This window comes from Cherax quadricarinatus, chromosome 26, assembly GCF_038502225.1.
Source record: "Cherax quadricarinatus isolate ZL_2023a chromosome 26, ASM3850222v1, whole genome shotgun sequence".
NCBI lineage: Eukaryota > Metazoa > Arthropoda > Malacostraca > Decapoda > Parastacidae > Cherax > Cherax quadricarinatus.
In genome coordinates, this window is record NC_091317.1 from 33,837,414 (window position 1) to 33,860,138 (window position 22,725).

Genomic DNA, 22,725 nt, shown 5'->3' on the forward strand with positions numbered 1-22,725 from the left:
ATAAACCCATCTGCTGACAAGTCAACTCCCAAATATCTGAAAACATTCACTTCTTCCATACTCCCTCTCTTCAAAGTGATATCCAATTTTTCTTTATCTAAATCATTTGATCCTCTCATCGCCTTACTCTTATCTATGCTCACTTTTAACTTACTACCTTTACACACCCTCCCAAACTCGTTCACTAACCTTTGCAACTTTCTTTAGAATCTCCCAAAAGCACAGTAACATCAGCAAAAAGTAACTCTGTCAACTCTCATTTTGTATTTGATTCCCCATAATTTAATCCCACCCCCCCCTTCCCAACACCCTAGCATTTACTTCTTTTACGACCCCATCTATAAATATATTAAACAACCATGGTGACATTACACATCCCTATCTAAGACCTACTTTTACCTGGAAGTAATCTCCCTCTCTCCTACAAACCAAAAAAATAGCCTCATCATCATCATAAAAACTCTTTCTGTTTAAAACTATAAATATCCTAGATGGTTTCAATATTCTCAGTGTCAGAGTCAGTTTTGGGAAATAAAATGACATTAATTTTCCTTGAAGTGAGTGCAGCACACCAGCATTTCATTGTAAACAAAGATAAGAGTAATACATGGTTCCCATAGTGTATTTGGCAGCCTGGGATTTTTTTCTCAATAGTGCATACCTAGGCTTAAGCTTGCCCAAAATGTTCTGCATTACCATGGGCTTTCTGCATGCACAAATAAATGTTAATCATCTTTATACGCACAAACATTGTTTCACGTGGAAATAAAACTTTGACTTCGACTTTGATTTTGACCATGAACACCCATTCTTTCTTGTGTATGCCATTTATGCTTCTTGCACCAAAACTGGGTATAACAGGCATTTGATGTGAATTTGCATCAGTGGCACTTCAAGCCATGACATGGATTCTCATCATTGGTACTCTGAGGGTTAAGTATGCATTGGTTTTTATCCAACTGTTGAAAAATGCTGTGATAGTAGGTGATAACAAATGAGCAGCTTTCTTGTACAGTATGTGAATGATAGCATATTAGCTCTGCTTTCTATTTTGTTTTTCTGTGACTTTATTAATGAAGCTCTTTCTGTAAAACTGGTTGGGGACAGGTATAGAAAGCTTGAGTAAATATCAGTAACTTAATCTCAAACATGAGCATTGCAGTTTGTGATTTTGCTGACTACATTTGACCTTCTAGTCAAAGTTTTTTAACTTATTTGCTGTTTCAGTGATCCAGGAGGTTCATTTAGTTTAGCTAATATAATGTCTTTGTTCTATACAAATTTATTTGAACCCAGTATTTGTGAGGGGTTTTCTAGATATTTTATTTTTATATCTCCTTTTGTTTCTTTAAACATCTTAGCATAATACAGATGTTTGGATTTCTTTATTAGCTTGGAGAGAACTGAAGCATATATTTTTCTGCTAATTTTGGGGGAAATTTTGCCAAATCTGCACTGTTTTTTCATAATTATTTTTTTGTCAATATATTTGAGGATGCTGTTGGTTAAGCTTGGGCTAATTAAACTAGTCTTTTTGTTGAAATCTATTTGGTTATAAAGGAAAATGTTTACTGAAGAGGCTTTTAATTATATTTTGTAGAAATATGTGGACATGTGAATTACTGTCTTGATCATTATTGAATTCTCTTTGCAAGTCAGTTACTGACTGCTATGACAGGCAGTCACTGATGTTTCATCAATGGCCTCAACAAGATTTTACTAGTTTTAAGTGGTATTTGTGTTATGTTGGTGACTAGGATGGTGGGGTAATGATGGTGGGATAAGTGATAGTGCCAGCATTTAGGGTTATATTTATCTAAATGTAGTCCAGTGAGGATGCAGTTATCTCTTTAACTCTCACAGATTTAGTTATTGATGGTAGTAATAAAAAAAACCGTAGATGGTGTTTAGGAAACTAGCTTGTGTGGCTTTCTTACTGAATGAGATTTATGTTAAAGTCTCCAGCAATTATTAAGTGATAATTTTTTAATACGATGTTCGTAATTAGGTCTTTAAGATTATCACCAAAATATAAACAGTACACTTTACACACAAGAAATCTGTATCTGTATAAATATCCACTACACAGGAGGGCCCTGCTTACTCAGCACCCTCTTTTTAAAAGGTATTCCATGTTTTTTTTTTTTTTTTTACACAGGGTTTGACAAGGTTAAGGATCCCTAGCTTTATTGACAGCTATTTAAAGGTTAAGGATTCCTAACTTTATTGGCAAGCTAAGAGCTGTTACCTACATCAGCTCATTTGAAAGCATTTTTATTGTTATGAGACATACAAATAGGAAACAGGATGAAGTTGGAGCCATCTGTGGGCCAGCATTTTCATTTGATCAACTGACTTTATCTCGTTGACATCATTATGCTGTACGAATGTGTTCCATACTCTAGCCATCCTGGGTATGTATGATCTCAGATGGAGTGATGTTCTGGAGAAGGGTACAGCCAGAGTGAAGTTGCTGCTTTCTGCCCGTCTTGTGGCATAAAAGCTTGTTTCACGCTGTCCTCGAAGTGGACCCAAGTGTGGTATTTTGACAATATTGGCCTTGTACATAACAGTAAGGCCACCCACATCCCTCCTATGTTGAAGGCTCTGCTGAAATGACAGATCTATCCAGGATGGGTCCAGGCGAGAGATGAGACGTCTTGCTCTGTTCTCTACTCTGTCAAGCAGTCGCAGATGAGAAGGGGGGCAGGCAAACCAAGAAAGTGGAGCATACTCAAGGTGCGAGCGTACTTGTGCCTCGTACAAGATCTTGCAACCCCTACTGTCAAGCAGATGGGAGATACGGCGAAGTGCTGTAAGCTTCCTGGCTGCCTTGTTTGCAAGATTTACAACATGGTTCTTCATGGTTAGTTTGGAGTCAAATTTCACCCCAAGGATATCAACTTCTTCTCCAGGTGCCAACATCCTCCCATTCATCCTTACTACTGCACCAGCATTACCATCATGGTGCCTAGAGACGATCATCATTTGCGTTTTCTCAGGTGCAAATGTTACTTGCCATCTATTTCCCCAAGCTGATATAGCTCTCAGCTGGTGATTGATGTAGCTTAGAGCAGCTGGCATTTCTTCTCTTGGATAAGTGAATGTCAGTGTACAGTCGTCTGCATATGCATGTGATTCTGGGATGAGATGAAGAAGGTCGTTGAAGTAGACATTCCATAACAATGGACCCAACACGCTTCCTTGTGGAACACTTGCCCCAATAGGATGTCTTGCTGATTCCGTTCCATTGAGAACTACACTTAGAGATCTACCATGAAGGTAGTCACTGAGGAGACATAGCGTAGAGCCTGCAATTCCCAGTGCTTGAAGTTTTGCTAAGAGGCCCTGGTGCCACACCCGGTCGAAAGCGCCAGCAATGTCCAGTGCTACCACACAGCTGACTTTGGATTCATCCAGTGACTGGTGCCACTTAGAGGAGAGGTTTAACAACAGATCAGCAGCAGAGTAACCTTTCCTGAAGCCATATTGACGATCACAAAGTAGTGAGTGGTAGTCAAAAAACTCTGTCATTTGTCTTGAGATTATTGTCTCCAGGATCTTACCAGTGATTGACAGGAGTGACACTGGTCTGTAGTTGCTGATTTCTGCTCTGCTCTTCTTTTTGTGAACAGGGACTACATTCGCCTCTTTCCATAGAGAGGGCCATTTACACTGTACTAGGCAGTGCTGAAAGATGCGAGTTAGAGGTGCTGCTAGCTGGTCTGCACATCTTCTCAACAATCTTGGGCTCAACTTGTCTGGGCCCACAGCCTTTTCTTGGTCAAGCGATTTAAGTAGGAAATGCACCTCCTCCTGCCTTATTGTCACCACTGACAGTTTTGACACAGTTCTTGTAGCTAGCCAAGGAGGGTCCCTTGCTGGATCAGGAACTTGCATTTTGGTAGCAAAGTGTTCAGCAAAGAGGTCCGCCTTCTCTTGACTACTAGTAGAGGTGGTCCCATCCTGTCGATTTAGAGGTGGAATAAGTTCATCAGGCAGATAACCTTGTCTGTCCTTGACCAGGGACGACCAGGTTTTGGAGCCTACCCTACCTGATGCTAACTTTCTTTTAGTGTCCACCTCCCATTTAGCAATGGCCCACTTTTGAACATCACCCATATGCCTACAGGCTTGCATGTGCAAGTTCCTGTTATAGGTGGTAGGATGTCTCTTATACCTTCGCCATGCTTTGTACTTAGCAGTAGCAGCCTCTCTACAACGAAAGCCAAACCAAGGCTGATCTGTAGGCTTCGTCACATATTGCCGGTGAGGAATGTGTTCTTGTTGTAGATTAAGGATGTGTCCAGTGAAGGCTTTCACTTGGTTGTCAACATCCCCTTGGAGAAGAGCATTCCAGTCAGTGGTGGCGAGCTCAGAGCAAAGGGCTGGCCAATTACCTCTTTCCCATAGCCAGGTTGTGCGTGTGGACTCCTCACCTCGTTCTGTTGGGATCTTAAGTGTCGTAAAAACAGCCTTGTGGTCAGACGATCCAACATAGCCGAGGGGTTGACAAGTGACTATGCCTTCTGCCAGATCACTCACTACTGGGTCAAGGGAGGAGCCAGAGATATGAGTAGGGAAATCAACAAAGTTTCTCATGTCAAACACTGCAAGAAGGTCATCAAAGTCCCTCTGTATGAGGTGCTGGTTGAGGTCACCAACAATTATAATATGTTGACAGTTGTGTTGTAACAGAAGGGAGTCAATATTTTCCATTATGAAGTTGATAGGGTCTGCATGTTGCCACTGAGGTCTGTACATTGCACATGCTAGTACAGAGGTACTAGTGTTTATACAGAGCTTGAAGAACATCATTTCAAGATGTGTAGGGGTGGCAACATCAATGTGCTGGGCATGAACACTTTTAGAGAAGCACACAGCAACACCTCCTCCTTGCCCTTGCCTGTCTCTTCTCATCCATGAGGTGTAGCCAGCAATTCTTGCAAAATTTTCTGGAGTCCTGTCATCCAAAAATGTTTCAACAACAGCTATCATGTCGGGATGTTGAGTGTTCACAAAACTATGCGTGAGCTCTCCAACATTAGTAATGAAACCTCTAATGTTGGCCGACAGGATGCTGATAGACTGGCTCCTCATGATGAAGTGGTCAGCTTGAGGTGGTGGGTGTGTAGGGAATGTAAGGTGCCTGCCCTTGAGAGAGGTAGGGTACTGAGGCAGCTGCAGGGATGTAGGTCTGTGGTCTTGTATAAGGCACAATCCCACCTGCTGGGCTGGGATAGGAGTAGCTAAGTGGGTGACGTGTGAGAGTGTTCACCAATTCAGAGATCCTGCTGGTTTGTTCTGAGAACAGGTCTCTAAACAGGTGGCCCTGTCTGTCAAGTTCCTTTTTCTTCCGACACTGGTCCTCCTTATGTCCTTTCTTGTAGCAGTAATTACACCTGGTATCTCGCAGGCAGTTGTTGGCAGTGTGCCCCTTCCGGTGACAGCGAGAGCACAGCCTAGGTGCCTGGGAGGGTGGACTAGGATTTGTTGCACCTCCTGAGTTTTGCAGATTTGTCCTCAGATTCTGCCGCTGGAACTGTTATCATTGGCTTTTAAATGAGCCAATATTCATTATCGGTGCTTTTACCACTTTTTAAGGTAAGTAATGTATGTTGTATTGTGTATTTATTTTACTTTTTATCTGCTTGTTTTATTCCTAGTTGTATTGAGAACTTAATATAAACACATTATCAGGCATTTTAGATGCATTCAATAATGAAAAAACGTTCTTTTCCACCTATCAGCAATTTTTGCTTATCATATAGGGTCGGAAACCTAAGAGCCATACAAATGGGGTCCTCATGTATTCCACTTATAAAAATAAGAAATATGTACTACTTCATCTTACCCAGATCCATGCGGTGAGGTAGACATGCTTCTGTGAGCACTGGTGGCATCACAGGATCTGGGAGTACCTGACGATGACTGCTCATCACTGCCACCACTAGCAAGATTAGCTACAGAACCAAACACACGCTTCAGCTTCTTCATATTCTGTCAAGATATTAACATGGCATTACAAACCACTTTACATAAACAAATAAGATGAGGAATTCTGTATATATTAACAGAGAAAATATAGTAAAAAGAATACTGATCACTAAGTTTTGAATGTTCACAAATTAGAGCCAATCTGAAACTGTAATAATAAATACAGTACGTATAGGTTGGCCATCACTAATCCATCAGTAATCCGTCACTAATTTCAGCTAGTATCATTTCAAATTTCTGGTGTCGAAACACCAACCTGCCACTACTGTTTGGTGGCACTACTTGCTGCATAAGTCATTCCAATTTCTTTTCCTCCATTTATTGTTATAACCTGCTTAACTTTTAGTTCCCATGAATAAAAGAAACACTTCTTGTTGTGTAAAGCACATACACTGTAACTTGTCCATAAAAGATAAGGTGACATTGAAGCCACTTTTGGTTGCCATGAGCTCAGCTCACTCAGATAAGCTGTGACTGGTAAATTTGGGACTACATATGAGAGAATAGGTCTGTGTGGTAAGTGTGCACTATATACAGTGGACCCTCGACCAACGATGGCATCGTATAACGTTAAATCCGACTAACGATACATTTTACCGCAAAAATTTTGCCTTGACTAGCGCTAAAAAACTCGACCAACGCGATTCGTTCCGTTCAAGATGCGTCTACGTGTGGCCTGAGCACGCCTCACTTGTCCCGTGGGTGCCAGTGTTTACAAGCCAGCCATCACGGTCGCATCCAAACATACAATCGGAACATTTCATATTATCACAGCGTTTTTAGTGATTGCACCTGCAAAATAAGTCACCGTGGGCCCCAAGAAAGCTTCTAGTGCCAACCCTGTGATAAAAAGGGTGAGAATTAGTATGGAAATTAAGAAAGATTTTGAAGTTGAGGAATCCATTGTGCCTACTTCAAAGATTAAGGAAATGTGTGCAAAGTGGGTTGAACTGCAAACCTTTATGGATGAAAATCACCCTAACACAGCTATTGCAAGCCGTGCTAGTGACTATTACAATGACAATGTTATGGCTCATTTTAGACAAATCTTAAAGGAACGGGAGGTACAGAGCTCTATCTATGGACAGATATGTTGTGCGACAGAGGTCCAGTGACTCTCAAGCTGGTCCTAGTGGCATTAAAAGAAGAAGAGAAGTAACCCCAGAAAAGGACTTGACACCTCAAGTCCTAATGGAAGAGGATTCCCCTTCTAAACACTAACACCACCCACACTCTCCCCTCCTCCCATCCCATCAATCATCACCAGATCTTCAATAAAGGTAAGTGTCATGTAATTGTACATGTCTTCTTCAGTTTGTGTATTAAAATTAATATTTCATGTGGTAAAAAATTTTTTTTTTAATACTTCGGGGTGTCAGGAACGGATTAATTTGATTTCCATTATTTCTTATGGGGAAAATTAAGTCGACTAATGATAATTTCGACTAACGATGAGCTCTCAGGAATGGATTAATATCGTTGGTCGAGGGTCCACTGTATATAAAAAAAATCCTGCAGCACCCAGCGCATAATAAGAAAAACAATGCTACTGTGTTTTTGGTGTAGAACAGCGAATTTGTGGTGTATTTTTGTATGGTTTTTATGGCTTTATTCTCATTTTTTTTTGGGTCTCATTTGATAGACTGGAAGATAAATTATATAAACAGACATTATTTTGATTGGTTTCATGATGAAAAGTACATGTACCTTGAAATTGAGCTCAAAGTACAGGAAATGTTTGATTTTTGCCAATGTTAAAGAGTAAACAAATGACATCACCGTCCAATACGTGTCCAACTGGTTGATCTAATATGCAGTCATGAATGGGATGACATTATTTATGCAATTATTTCAATAATGTAGTAGTCTGCATAACAGTAAATCTTCTATTTTTTGTGTGAATAAAAATTCAATATGGCAAGCAAGAGTGATATAAAAGGGGCCTGGAGACATGACTAATGGACAGAGAAAATGTTATTTTAGTGCTAGGAATGTCTGCATTGTTTATTCTGGACCTTATTTTGAAACTGATATCTCTTGAAATTTGTGTGAAACTGGCTAAATTACCAATTTCTGATCACTTTATTGGGTAGTTGAAATAGGTAAATGGGCAGTTTCTTGTACTCAATGACAGAATAGAAGGAATACTAGCAAAATAGCTATGAGTTTGGTAGGCTGGAATAATGGAATGGGCCAAAAATAGGGCATAGAGTGGATGAAATTGCCGATGTGTAAATATTATTGCCATTGTGTTAAGTGTATTCTAACGTAAACGCTCTATAATCTGACAAAATCACTAATTTGGCACCCTTCAGGTCCCAATGATGCCAGATTATTGATGGTCAACCTGTACCTAGCATGTTCAGCCTTTCCTCACTTAATGACAGGGTTCTGTTCCTAAGAGTAGGTCAGTAAGTGAATTGGTCATTAAGCAAGGAGCATACTATACTGGTAATTGTGCCAGTCATCTTTAGATACTTCTTTAATGTCACCTTCACACCATTTATAACATTTTTAGTATATTTTTAAATGTTTATACAGTAGTTTACTGTTTTTTTTTTTTATTATCACACCGGCCGATTCCCACCAAGGCAGGGTGGCCCGAAAAAGAAAAACTTTCACCATCATTCACTCCATCACTGTCTTGCCAGAAGGGTGCTTTACACTACAGTTTTTAAACTGCAACATTAACACCCCTCCTTCAGAGTGCAGGCACTGTACTTCCCATCCCCAGGACTCAAGTCCGGCCTCCCGGTTTCCCTGAATCCCTTCATAAATGTTACTTTGCTCACACTCCAACAGCACGTCAAGTATTAAAAACCATTTTTCTCCATTCACTCCTATCAAACACGCTCACGCATGCCTGCTGGAAGTCCAAGCCCCTCGCACACAAAACCTCCTTTACCCCCTCCCTCCAACCCTTCCTAGGCCGACCCCTACCCCGCCTTCCTTCCACTACAGACTGATACACTCTTGAAGTCATTCTGTTTCGCTCCATTCTCTCTACATGTCCGAACCACCTCAACAACCCTTCCTCAGCCCTCTGGACAACAGTTTTGGTAATCCCGCACCTCCTCCTAACTTCCAAACTACGAATTCTCTGCATTATATTCACACCACACATTGCCCTCAGACATGACATCTCCACTGCCTCCAGCCTTCTCCTCGCTGCAACATTCATCACCCACGCTTCACACCCATACAAGAGCGTTGGTAAAACTATACTCTCATACATTCCCCTCTTTGCCTCCAAGGACAAAGTTCTTTGTCTCCACAGACTCCTAAGTGCACCACTCACTCTTTTTCCCTCATCAATTCTATGATTCACCTCATCTTTCATAGACCCATCCGCTGACACGTCCACTCCCAAATATCTGAATACGTTCACCTCCTCCATACTCTCTCCCTCCAATCTGATATTCAATCTTTCATCACCTAATCTTTTTGTTATCCTCATAACCTTACTCTTTCCTGTATTCACCTTTAATTTTCTTCTTTTGCACACCCTACCAAATTCATCCACCAATCTCTGCAACTTCTCTTCAGAATCTCCCAAGAGCACAGTGTCATCAGCAAAGAGCAGCTGTGACAACTCCCACTTTGTGTGTGATTCTTTATCTTTTAACTCCACGCCTCTTGCCAAGACCCTCGCATTTACTTCTCTTACAACCCCATCTATAAATATATTAAACAACCACGGTGACATCACACACTGTATACTGTAATAAACAGAATAGAGGAAATCTACTTTGGTTTGCATACTGTTCGGAGAGATGGTTGTAAGTCTGAGTGGTAGGTAAATGAATACGTCAGTAAGTGAGGAGAGGCTGTACTATATAATACTATCTAAGAAAAGTGAGAATTATAGTATTTAAACTAACAGAAATATAGTACAGTGAATTCTGATTTTTGTACAGTCCGAATATCGTATAATTCAGATTTAGAACACTTTTTTGGGCGAAATTTTGGTCCGGATTTCATACCTCTATCTGAAAATCATACGTATCAGATGCATCCACCTGCCTGGGATGCCACCACTCTCATACATACGTGTCTCAGACTGGCTGTGTCACTAGTTGAGTGAGCATTCATCCAAAACATTTTGCAATTTTTGTGCTTGTTTATTGATTGTGACTGTGAAATAAGCCACCATGGGTGCAGAGAAAGTTCCTAGTGCCAGCTCTTTGGTAAAGGTGAGAAATTCAAGAAAGAGATTGTAGAAAAATACAAGTGGCATACGTTTAGCCAAGCTTGCCAGGATGTACGGGAAGTTGAAATCAACAATCTGTTCCATCCTGTCAAAGAAAGTAGAAATCAAGGTAGCTAAAGTTGCGAAAGGGGGAAATATGCTAACAAAACAGAGATCACAAACAATCGAAGATGTGGAGAAGTTGTTGGTGTGGATCAACAAAAAACAGTTAGCGGGAGATAGTGTCGTGGAGTCAATCATTTGCGAAAAGGCAAGGCAGCTGCATGCGGATCTTGTAAAGAAAATGCCTGGAATGAGTGCTGCTGTTAGTAAATTTAGGGCCAGCAGAGGCTGGTTCAACAGATTCAAGAAGCATAGTAGCATATACAGTGTTGTAAGGCATGGTGAGGCCCATTTTAGACAAATCTTAAAGAGATGCCAGAAGCAGAGCTCTCTGGACACATTTTTAGTGTAATAGGGGTCCAGTGCCAGCAAAAGACAAAGAAAGGAATTAGCCCAAGAGAGGGCTTTGATACTTGAAGTCCTTATGGAGGGGAATTCCCCTTCCAAACAACCTCAACTCCCTCTACCCTCCTCACCTTATTCAATACGGCAACAAGAGTCTTCAATAAAGGTATGTAATGTTCATTTATCATTAAAATTAGTCATTTATATTTATTTCTCATTGTTTTCTGTATGTAAAACTATATTTATTCTTTAAAAAATGTATTTTTTGTTAATATTTTTGGGTGTCTGGAATGGATTAATTGTCTTTACATTATTTCTCATGGGAAATATTACTTCGGTTTTTGTGCGTTTCGGATTTACTAAACCGACCTTCTGGAACGGATTAAGTATGAAATCCGGGGTTCCACTGTACTCTTCATGAAATTGCATCCCATTATTAAGCATTTTTTTTTTTTAATTCTGAAGTTGTGTAAAGTAGACATTACATACATATGCACGCATGCATGCAAGTGCACGTGAATTAACCCCTATCACCACAAATAGGCGAGTACATACACACACACACACACACACACACACACACACAATCTTTAAAAAAGGAGACAGACATGAAGCGTTAAACTACAGACCAGTGTCACTGACATGTATAGTATGCAAAATCATGGAGAAGATTATCAGGAGAAGAGTGGTGGAACACCTAGAAAGGAATGATCTCATCAACAGCAGCCAGCATGGTTTCAGGGACGGGAAATCCTGTGTCACAAACCTACTGGAGTTCTATGACATGGTGACAGCAGTAAGACAAGAGAGAGAGGGGTGGGTGGATTGCATTTTCTTGGACTGCAAGAAGGCGTTTGACACAGTTCCCCACAAGAGATTGGTGCAAAAACTGGAGGACCAAGCAGGGATAACAGGGAAGGCACTACAATGGATCAGGGAATACTTGTCAGGAAGACAGCAGCGAGTCATGGTACGTGGCGAGGTGTCAGAGTGGGCACCTGTGACCAGCGGGGTCCCGCAGGGGTCAGTCCTAGGACCAGTGCTGTTTCTGGTATTTGTGAACGACATGACGGAAGGAATAGACTCTGAGGTGTCCCTGTTTGCAGATGACGTGAAGTTGATGAGAAGAATACACTCGATCGAAGACCAGGCAGAACTACAAAGGGATCTGGACAGGCTGCAGACCTGGTCCAGCAATTGGCTCCTGGAGTTCAATCCCACCAAGTGCAAAGTCATGAAGATTGGGGAAGGGCAAAGAAGGCCGCAGACGGAGTACAGTCTAGGGGGTCAGAGACTACAAACCTCACTCAAGGAAAAAGATCTTAGGGTGAGTATAACACCAGGCACATCTCCTGAAGCGCACATCAACCAAATAACTGCTGCAGCATATGGGCGCCTAGCAAACCTCAGAACAGCATTCCGACATCTTAATAAGGAATCGTTCAGGACCCTGTACACCGTATACGTTAGGCCCATATTGGAGTATGCGGCACCAGTTTGGAACCCACACCTAGCCAAGCACGTAAAGAAACTAGAGAAAGTGCAAAGGTTTGCAACAAGACTAGTCCCAGAGCTAAGAGGTATGTCCTACGAGGAGAGGTTAAGGGAAATCAACCTGACGACACTGGAGGACAGGAGAGATAGGGGGGACATGATAACGACATACAAAATACTGAGGGGAATTGACAAGGTGGACAAAGACAGGATGTTCCAGAGTTTGGACACAGCAACAAGGGGACACAGTTGGAAGCTAAAGACACAGATGAATCACAGGGATGTTAGGAAGTATTTCTTCAGCCACAGAGTAGTCAGTAAGTGGAATAGTTTGGGAAGCGATGTAGTGGAGGCAGGATCCATACATAGCTTTAAGCAGAGGTATGATAAAGCTCACGGCTCGGGGAGAGTGACCTAGTAGCGATCAGTGAAGAGGCGGGGCCAGGAGCTCGGACTCGACCCCCGCAACCTCAACTAGGTGAGTACAACTAGGTGAGTACACACACACACACACACACACACACACACACACACACACACACAGTCCTAGGACCTGTGCTGTTCTTGGCATATGTGAACGACATAAAGGAAGGGATAGACTCAGAAGTGTCCTTGTTTGCAGATGATGCGAAGTTAATGAGAAGAATCAAATCGGATGAGGATCAGGCAGGACTACAAAGAGACCTGGACAGGCTACAAGCCTGGTCCAGCAACTGGCTCCTTGAATTTAACCCTGCCAAATGCAAAGTCATGAAGATTGGGGAAGGGCAAAGAAGACCGCAGACACAATATACAGTGGACCCCCGGTTAACGATATTTTTTCACTCCAGAAGTATGTTCAGGTGCCAGTACTGACCGAATTTGTTCCCATAAGGAATATTGTGAAGTAGATTAGTCCATTTCAGACCCCCAAACATACACGTACAAACGCACTTACATAAATACACTTACATAATTGGTCGCATTCGGAGGTGATCATTATGCGGGGGTCCACTGTAGTTTAGATGGCCAAAGACTGCAAACCTCACTCAAGGAAAAAGATCTGGGGGTGAGTATAACACCGAGCATATCTCCTGAGGCGCACATCAATCAGATAACTGCTGCATAGCATAAGGGCGCCTGGCAAACCTACGGATAGAGTTCCGATACCTCAGTAAGGATTCATTTAAGACTCTGTATACCATTTACGTCAGGCCCATACTGGAGTATGCAGCACCAGTTTCTAATCCACACCTAGTCAAGCACGTCAAGAAATTAGAGAAAGTGTAAAGGTTTGCAACAAGACTAGTCCCAGAGCTACAGGGATTGTCCTACGAAGAAAGGTTGAGGGAAATCGGCCTGGCGACACTGGAGGACAGGAGTGTCAGGGGAGACATGATAACGACATATAAAATACTGCGTGGAATAGACAAGGTGGACAAAGACGGGATGTTCCAGAGAAGGGACACGGACACAAGAGGTTACAATTGGAAGTTGAAGACTCGGGTGAATCAAAGGGATGTTAGGAAGTATTTCTTCAGTCATAGAGTAGTCAGGCCGTGGAATAGCCTAGAAAGTGACGTAGTGGAGGCGGGAACCATACATAGTTTTAAGGCGAGGTATGATAGAGCTCATGGGGCAGGGAGAGAGAGGACCTAGTAGCAATCAGCGAAGAGGCGGGGCCAGGAGCTGTGACTCGACCCCTGCAACCACAAATAGGTGAGTACAAATAGGTGAGTACATGATAACGACATACAAGATACTGCGGGGAATAGACAAGGTGGACAGAGATAGGATGTTCCAGAGAGGGGACACAGGGACAAGGGGTCACAACTGGAAGCTGAAGACTCAGACGAGTCACAGGGACGTTAGGAAGTATTTCTTCAGTCATAGAGTTATCAGCAAGTGGAATAGCCTAGCAAGTGTAGTAGTGGAGGCAGGAACCATACATAGTTTTAAGAAGACGTATGATACAGCTCAGGAAGCAGAGAGAGAGAGGACCTAGTAGCGATCAGTGAATAGGCGGGGCCAGGAGCTGAGTCTCGACCCCTGCAACCACAATTAGGTGAGTACAATTAGGTGAGTACACACACACACACACACACACACACACACACACACACACACACACACACACACACACACACACACACACACACATACACACACACACACACACACACACACAGGGGCCAGGAGCTCGGACTCGACCCCTGCAACCTCAACTAGGTGAGTACACACACACACACACACACACACACACACACACACACACACACACACACACACACACACACACACACACACACACTCACTCACTTAGCATTTCGACATCTAAGTAAGGAATCATTTACAACGCTGTACACTGTGTACATTAGTCCCATATGGAGTATGCAGCACCCATATGGAACTCACATCTGGTCAAGCACGTCAGGAAATTAGAGAAAGTGGAAAAGTTTGCAACAAGACTAGTTCCAGAGCTAAGAGGTATGTTCTACAAGGAGAGGTTAAGGGATACTGCAGAAAAGAAATAAATTTGTATTTGTAAGTTAATAACTCAACTTGATGACACTGGAGGGCAAGAGGCCTAGGGAGGACATGATAATGATATATAAAATACTGAGAGGGGAATTGACAAGGTGGACAGGGCCAAAATGTTTCAGAGATGGAATATAGTAACAAGGGGTCACAACTGTAAAGTTAAAAACTCAAATGAGTCATAGGGATGTTAGGAAGTATTTCTTCAGCCTTAGAGTAGTCAGGAAGTGAAATAATCTGGAGAGTGATGTAGTGGAAGCAGAAGCCATACATAGCTGTAAGAAGAGATACAATAAGGCTCTTAGACCAGTGAAGAGGCAGGGCCAGGAGCTGTGAATTGACCCCTGCAACCACATATAGGTGAGTACACACACATGCACATATGTTAATTATCACTTTTAACCTATCAGATTATTAACTATCTGCTTAACACACATATGTCGACCATCAGTTTTAACATCCTCATATTAACTATGAAAGTCATAACCTCCTTATGTTAACTGTTAGTTTTAACCGCATGCTACCTATCAGAGTCTTAACCTTCTCATGTTAACTATCAGTTTTAGCCTTCTCATGATAACTATCAGTTTTAGCCTCCTCATGTTAACTATCAGTTTTAACATCATGTTAACTATCAGTTTTAGCCTCCTCATGTTAACTATCAGTTTTAACCTCCTCATGTTAACTATCAGTTTTAGCCTCCTCATGTTAACTATCAGTTTTAGCCTCATGTTAACTATCAGTTTTAACCTCCTCATACCTGGAGTATACATGGAGGGGCTTTCGGGGGTCAATGCCCTTGCAGCCCAGTCCATGACCAAGCCTCATAGCGGATCAGTGCCTGATCAACCAGGCTGTTACTGTTGGCCGCACATAAACCAACATACAAACCACAACCCAGCTGGTCAGCAACTGATTTTAGGTGCATGTCCAGTGCATTGTTATCTATTAGGGTATTAACTATCTAACCTTATGTTAACTATCAGTGCCAGGAAGGAAAAAAAACTGGCAGGAAATGGCAGAAATCGTACACCAAATCCAGTCATTCCTGGAGTGGAACCACAGTCGATGGCCTCCACTCCAAACCAACAGATACAGACACTAATGCCGGAAAAAAAAATTTCCCCCCAGTACCAACAATACCACCAGTCCGATGACATTCCTCTTTGCAAATATACAGGGTCTAAAGCCAGCAACAAACAACAAAATACCTTTCATCCGTGGACTGCTTGCAGAGGCAAATGCAATGTTTGCGGCTTTCACTGAGACCCACATAAAGGATCACTTGGACAACAAAATATGGATCCCAGGTTACAACCTATACAGATGTGACAGAGTGAACAGGCAAAAGGGGGGGGGTTGGCCTGTACATCGCAGAGTCACTTGTTTGCACAGGACTGCTTAATGCCTTAAATGATGTAGTGGAAGTTTTAGCAGTAAAGATCGAGAACCAAAACCTAGTCATTGTGGTAGTCTACAAGCCTCCGGATGCAACATCCCAGCAATTCCAGGAACAGCTGTTAAAAATTGACCACTGTCTGGAAAATCTGCCAGCTCCTGCACCCAACATCTTGCTCCTGGGGGATTTCAACTTAAGGCACCTACAATGGAGGAATATAGCAAATAATGTTATTGCAGTAATAACATCAGAAGGCAGCTCTGATGAGAACTCACACACACACGAGCTTTTAAATCTCTGCACAAAATTCAATTTAAACCAGCAAATAATAGAACCTACTAGACTGGAGAATACACTAGACCTCATCTTCACTAACAATGATGATCTGATACGAAATGTCACCATATCTAAAACAATATACTCAGATCACAACATAATTGAGGTTCAGACATGTATGCGCGGAGCCCAAGACCGACATAATGAGATTAGTCACGAGGGAGCATTCACCAAATTCAACTTCAATAACAAAAACATAAAGTGGGACCAAGTAAACCAAGTCCTAACCTATATAAGATGGGATGATATACTAAACACAGACCCCAACTTATGCCTAGAACAGATTAACTCGGTGGCACTCGATGTATGCACAAGGCTTATTCCTCTAAGAAAAAGGAGGAGTAGATGTAAAATATAAAGAGACAGGTGCTCCCTTTACAGGCGACGGAAAAGAATAACAGAGCGGCTAAAAGAGGTCAATATATCTGAAATGCGTAGGGAGTCACTGGTCAGAGAAATAGCAAGCATCGAACTTAAGCTAAAGAAATCTTATAGGAGTCAGGAATCGCGGGAAGAACTAAAAGCCATAAATGAAATCGAAAGAAACCCAAAGTATTTCTTCTCCTATGCCAAATCAAAGTCGAGAACAACGTCCAGTATTGGGCCCCTACTTAAACAAGATGGGTCCTACACAGATGACAGCAAGGAAATGAGTGAGCTACTCAAGTCCCAATATGACTCAGTTTTTAGCAAGCCGCTAACCAGACTGAGAGTCGAAGATCAAAATGAATTTTTTATGAGAGAGCCACAGAATTTGGTTAACATAAGCCTATCTGATGTTATCCTGATGCCAAATGACTTCGAACAGGCGATAAATGACATGCTCATGCACTCTGCCCCAGGGCCAGACTCGTGGAACCCCGTGTTCATCAAGAACTGCAAGAAGCCCCTATCACGAGCTTTTACCATCCTATGGAGAGGGAGCATGGACACGGGGGTCGTCCCACAGTTACTAAAAACAACAGACATAGCCCCACTCCACAAAGGGGGCAGTAAAGCAATAGCAAAGAACTACAGACCGATAGCACTAACATCCCATATCATAAAAATCTTTGAAAGGGTCCTAAGAAGAAAGATCACCACTCATCTAGTAACCCATCAGTTACACAACCCAGGGAAACATGGGTTTAGAACAGGTCGCTCCTGTCTGTCTCAACTATTGGATCACTACGACAAGGTCCTAGATGCACTAGAAGACAAAAAGAATGCAGATGTAATATATACAGACTTTGCAAAAGCCTTCGACAAGTGTGACCATGGCGTAATAGCGCACAAAATGCGTGCTAAAGGAATAACAGGAAAAGTTGGTTGATGGATCTATAATTTCCTCACATACAGAACACAAAGAGTAGTAGTCAACAGAGTAAAGTCCGAGGCAGCTACGGTGAAAAGCTCTGTTCCACAAGGCACAGTACTCGCTCCCATCTTGTTCCTCATCCTCATATCTAACATAGACAAGGATGTCAGCCACAGCACCGTGTCTTCCTTTGCAGATGGCACCCGAATATGCATGACAGTGTCTTCTATTGCAGACACTGCAAGGCTCCAGGCGGACATCAACCAAATCTTTCAGTGGGCTGCAGAAAACAATATAAAGTTCAACGATGAGAAATTTCAATTACTCAGATATGGTAAACACGAGGAAATTAAATCTTCATCAGAGTACAAAACAAATTCTGGCCACAAAATAGAGCGAAACACCAACGTCAAAGACCTGGGAGTGATCATGTCGGAGGATCTCACTTTCAAGGACCATAACATTGTATCAATTGCATCTGCTAGAAAAATGACAGGATGGATAATGAGAACCTTCAAAACTAGGGAGGCCAAGCCCATGATGACATTCTTCAGGTTACTTGTTCTATCTAGGCTGGAATATTGCTGCACACTAACAGCACCTTTCAAGGCAGGTGAAATTGCTGACCTAGAAAATGTACAGAGAACCTTCACGGCGTGCATAACGGAGATAAAACACCTCAATTACTGGGAGCGCTTGAGGTTCCTAAACCTGTATTCCCTGGAATGCCGTCAGCAGAGATACATGATTATATACACCTGGAAAATCCTAGAGGGACTAGTACCGAATTGCACAAGAAAATCACTCACTACGAAAGCAAAAGACTTGGCAGACGATGCAACATCCCCCCAATGAAAAGCAGGGGTGTCACTAGCACGTTAAGAGACCATACAATAAGTGTCAGGGGCCCGAGACTGTTCAACTGCCTCCCAGCATACATAAGGGGGATTACCAACAGACCCCTGGCAGTCTTCAAGCTGGCACTGGACAAGCACCTAAAGTCGGTTCCTGACCAGCCGGGCTGTGGCTCGTACGTTGGTTTGCGTGCAGCCAGCAGCAACAGCCTGGTTGATCAGGCTCTGATCCACCAGGAGGCCTGGTCACAGACCGGGCCGCGGGGGCGTTGACCCCCGGAACTCTCTCCAGATAAACTCCAGGTATTAACTATCTAACCTTATGTTAACTATCTGATTATTAACTACCTTTCCTCATGTTAATTATGTTTTAACCTCCTCATCTTAACTATCAGTTTTAACTATCTAACCTCCTTATGTTAATTATCAGATTATTAACTATCTACCCTCATGTTACCTATTAGTTTTAACCTCCTCATGTTAACTATCAGAGTATTAACTGTCTAACTTCCTCCTATTAACTATCAATTTTAACCTCCCCATGTTACCTATCAGTTTTAACCATGTTAACTATCAGTTTCAAATTCCTCATGTTATCTATCAGTTTTAACCTCTTCATGTTAACTATTAGTTTCAACTTCCTCATGTTAACTATCAGTTTGAACTTCCTCATGTTAACTATCAGTTTCAACTTCCTCATGTTAACTATCAGTTTTAACCTCTTCATGTTAACTATTAGTTTCAACTTCATGTTAACTATCAGTTTTAACTTCATGTTAACTATTAGTTTTAACCTCTTCATGTTAACTATCAGTTTCAACTTCCTCATGTTAACTATCAGTTTTAACCTCCTGATGTTAACTATCAGAATACTAATTATCTGCTTAATTAAATATTTTTAACAAGATATATTACCAATAATCACATTGCAACACTTCCTTGCAGTGACGTGTTAACACTTCTTATATATTGGTAACTTCTACATTATTAATACTTCATAAACAAGCTGAAGCACTATCCATGAAGCTTTCCTCCAAGTTAAATTGCTTTTTTGTTTGTTGGGTTCTTTCTTTCTTTCTTTGTTGAGTTTATCAGGACCACCTGAGAGTTAAATTTGCTTTGTAAACAAAGTTGCTTTGTTGTTGTTGTTGTTAGGGGTTAATAAGGGTCACCAGAGCTGACGCTTTATTGAGCCCTTCCACCAGGACCTCCAGGTACACTTACATTAGTAATACAAGACAAGGGGGATGGTAATCTTCAGCTTAAGATCTTTCACACGTCACCGTGCCTCATCAGGAGCTATGTAATGTTGCAAGAGTAGATACAGGAGGAATGAGAGGAAGTTTTCTCAGAGTAAGGTAGCATGGTATACCATAGTAGCCTGTATATATTGTACATGTACCTGTAGAAATAAAAGATATTATAGATATTATATTATGGTGACACCAGCCAAGCTGGTGCTACCTTCCTTTGAGAAAACTTCCTTTCATTCCTTCTGTTGCTATCCTTGAAACTTTGTATAGCGCCTGATGACGTACGGAAACGTGTGAAAGATCTTGACCTGAAGATTTACATCCCCCGTTTCTTGTCTTGCATTGTTGAGATCGTCTGTCTGCGATTATATTGCATACAAAAGCAATTAATTAGGAAGTAAATTTACTTAGGTACAGGTATTCATAAGTACAATTATCATACATAGTTTATCACATGTGTAAATTACCTAAGATAACTAAAAAAAAGTCAAAGTAACTTTTTTTTTCATTGGGAGCCTTATAATATCTTATTATTTGAAGCCTATCAGTAAGTTACAGTAAGACTCATTCATTATCGAACTTGAAAGTTAAAACAGCAAAGTAATTCAGGTATGTGAAAATCAGTTACAATAAAAGGAGATACAATAGGAATAAAGTAAATTAAGTCATTTACATTAACATTAAAGATAGTATCAGCTTACAATAACAGGTACAGGAATGTTAACTGTACGAGAAATCACTCTCCTACCTTTCTGTTCCTTCAATCATTAGGTACCTTTCACCTCTCTGAACTGGCTCATGCTAGGAGAAGTTTTAACAGGTGCAGGCAGTCCGTTCCATTCCTTTATTGTTGTACAATAAAAGAGGCTTGAAGCCTCTTGAAGGACCCCAGTGGAAATAAGTCACTCTGTCTGACTTTTTTGGGTTATCCCAGGTTCTCTACACATATGCTGATACGTATGATAATTCTATGTAACTGTATTTGTGTATACCTGAATAAACTTGCTTGCCTGACAACTTACTGTGGGACTGTAGGTATTAAAAAATTGTCTTGACAAACTTGGCACCAAGTTATTCTGGACGATGCTTGTGAGCAATTTTATTAACGTGATTTAACTTCATTTGTTTTACTCTGTCTTCAACATTCAGTATATCCAGTTGTTACACAAACTCATGTGATTACAATCATCATATATAATAAAATATATGTAACTTACCTAGGATAACCCATAAAAAGGACAGACGAAGTGACTTATTTATATTATTACCCCAATACATAAAGGTGGAGACCCAACAGCTGTAAATTACTACATAATAATATTATAGTAATATAATATCGTTATTTACTACCAGTACATGTACAAGGTATACAGATCATAGCTGACATCACTGACATACTACTATATAGAAAGTCACTTGTTATGCTCAGCATTTCGGGCAAATTAAGTAAATTTTGTCCCAGGATGCGACCCACACCAGTCCACTAACACCCAGATACCCATTTTACTGATGGGTGAACATAGACAACAGGTATAAAGAAACACGCCCAATGTTTTCACCCTTGCTGGGAACCAAACCTTGGCCCTCAACATGTGAAGCGAGAGCTTTGCCTGCCAGGCCATTTCCATGAGTCAACGGTAGCGTTCATCGAGTGTGGATTCTCTCTCTCGCCTGAGTATATCTGGAGAGGGTTTCAGGGGTCAACGGCCCCGCGGCCCGGTCTGTGACCAGGCCTCATGGTGGATCAGGGCCTGATCAACCAGGCTGTTACTGTTGCCTGCACGGAACCCGACGTACGAACCACAGCCCGGCTGGTCAGGTACTGCCTTTAGGTTCCTGTCCAGTGCCTTCTTGAAGACAACCAGGGGTCTATTGAACCGTCTTAGGCCCCTGACACTTATTGTATTTTCTCTTATCGTGATAGTGGCACCCCTGCTTTTCATTGGGGGGATGTTGCATCGTCTGCCGAGTCTTTTGCTTTCATAGGGAGTGATTTTCGTGTGCAAGTTTGGTACTAATCCCTCTCCAAGTGTATATAATCATGTATCTCTCCCGCCTGCGTTCCAGGGAGTACAGGTTAAGGAACTTCAAGCGTTCCCAGTAACTGAGGTGTTTTATCTCTGTTATGCGCGCCGTGAAGGTTCTCTGTACATTTTCTAGGTCAGCAATTTCCCCTGCCTTGAAAGGTGCTGTTAGTGTGCAGTAATATTCCAGCCTAGATAGAACAAGCGACCTGAAGAGTGTCATCATGGGCCTGGCATCCCTAGTTTTGAAGGTTTTGAAGGTGTTAGTTACCATTTGGTCCTAGGCACATGTCGATTAGACACTAGGCCTGTTGTATGTGCATGCGTGCGTGCGTGTGTGTTTGTGTGTGTGTGTGTGTGTGTGTGTGTGTGTGTGTGTGTGTGTGTGTGTGTGTGTGTGTGTGTGTGTGTGTGTGTGTGTGTGTGTGTGTGTGTGTGTGCTCGTGTGTGTGTGTGTGCTCGTGTGTGTGTGTGTGTGTGTGTGTGTGTGTGTGTGTGTGTGTGTGTGTACTCACCTAATTGTGGTTACAAGGGTCGATTCACAGCTCCTGCCCCCGCCTCTTGAACTGGCCACTACCCGGTCACTCTTCCCGCTCCGTGAGTTTTATCATACCTCTCCTTAAAGCTATGTATGGATCCTGCCTCCACTACATCACTACCCAGGCTATTCCACGTTCTAACAACTCTGTGACTGAAGAAATGCTTCCTAACATCCCTGTGGTTCATTTAAGTCTTCAACTTCCAACTGTGACCCCTTGTTGCTGTTTACCTGGAGTTTACCTGGAGAGAGTTTCGGGGGTCAACGCCCCCGCGGCCCGGTCTGTGACCAGGCCTCCTGGTGGATCAGCGCCTGATCAACCAGGCTGTTGCTGCTGGCTGCACGCAAACCAACGTACG

General features: G+C 42.0%; 1 protein-coding gene across 3 annotated transcripts in view; it reads right to left on the reverse strand.

Moving 5' to 3' along the window:
- The window catches only part of LOC128691723 (uveal autoantigen with coiled-coil domains and ankyrin repeats), a 60,557-nt gene extending 40,867 nt beyond the window's left edge, over positions 1 to 19,690 (reverse strand). For 2 of the 3 annotated variants that reach the window (XM_053780610.2, XM_053780608.2), the window contains exons 1-2: positions 19,467 to 19,690; positions 5,855 to 6,000 (exon numbers count right to left, since the gene is read on the reverse strand). In XM_053780610.2, coding sequence (XP_053636585.1) covers positions 5,855 to 5,997 — 143 coding nt within the window. In that variant the 5' untranslated portion in view covers positions 5,998 to 6,000; positions 19,467 to 19,690. Of the gene's footprint in view, positions 1 to 5,854; positions 6,001 to 13,099; positions 13,277 to 19,466 lie in introns of all 3 variants that reach the window. The other variant, XM_053780609.2, reaches the window with a different exon arrangement.
- Positions 19,691 to 22,725: the final 3,035 nt, after the last annotated feature.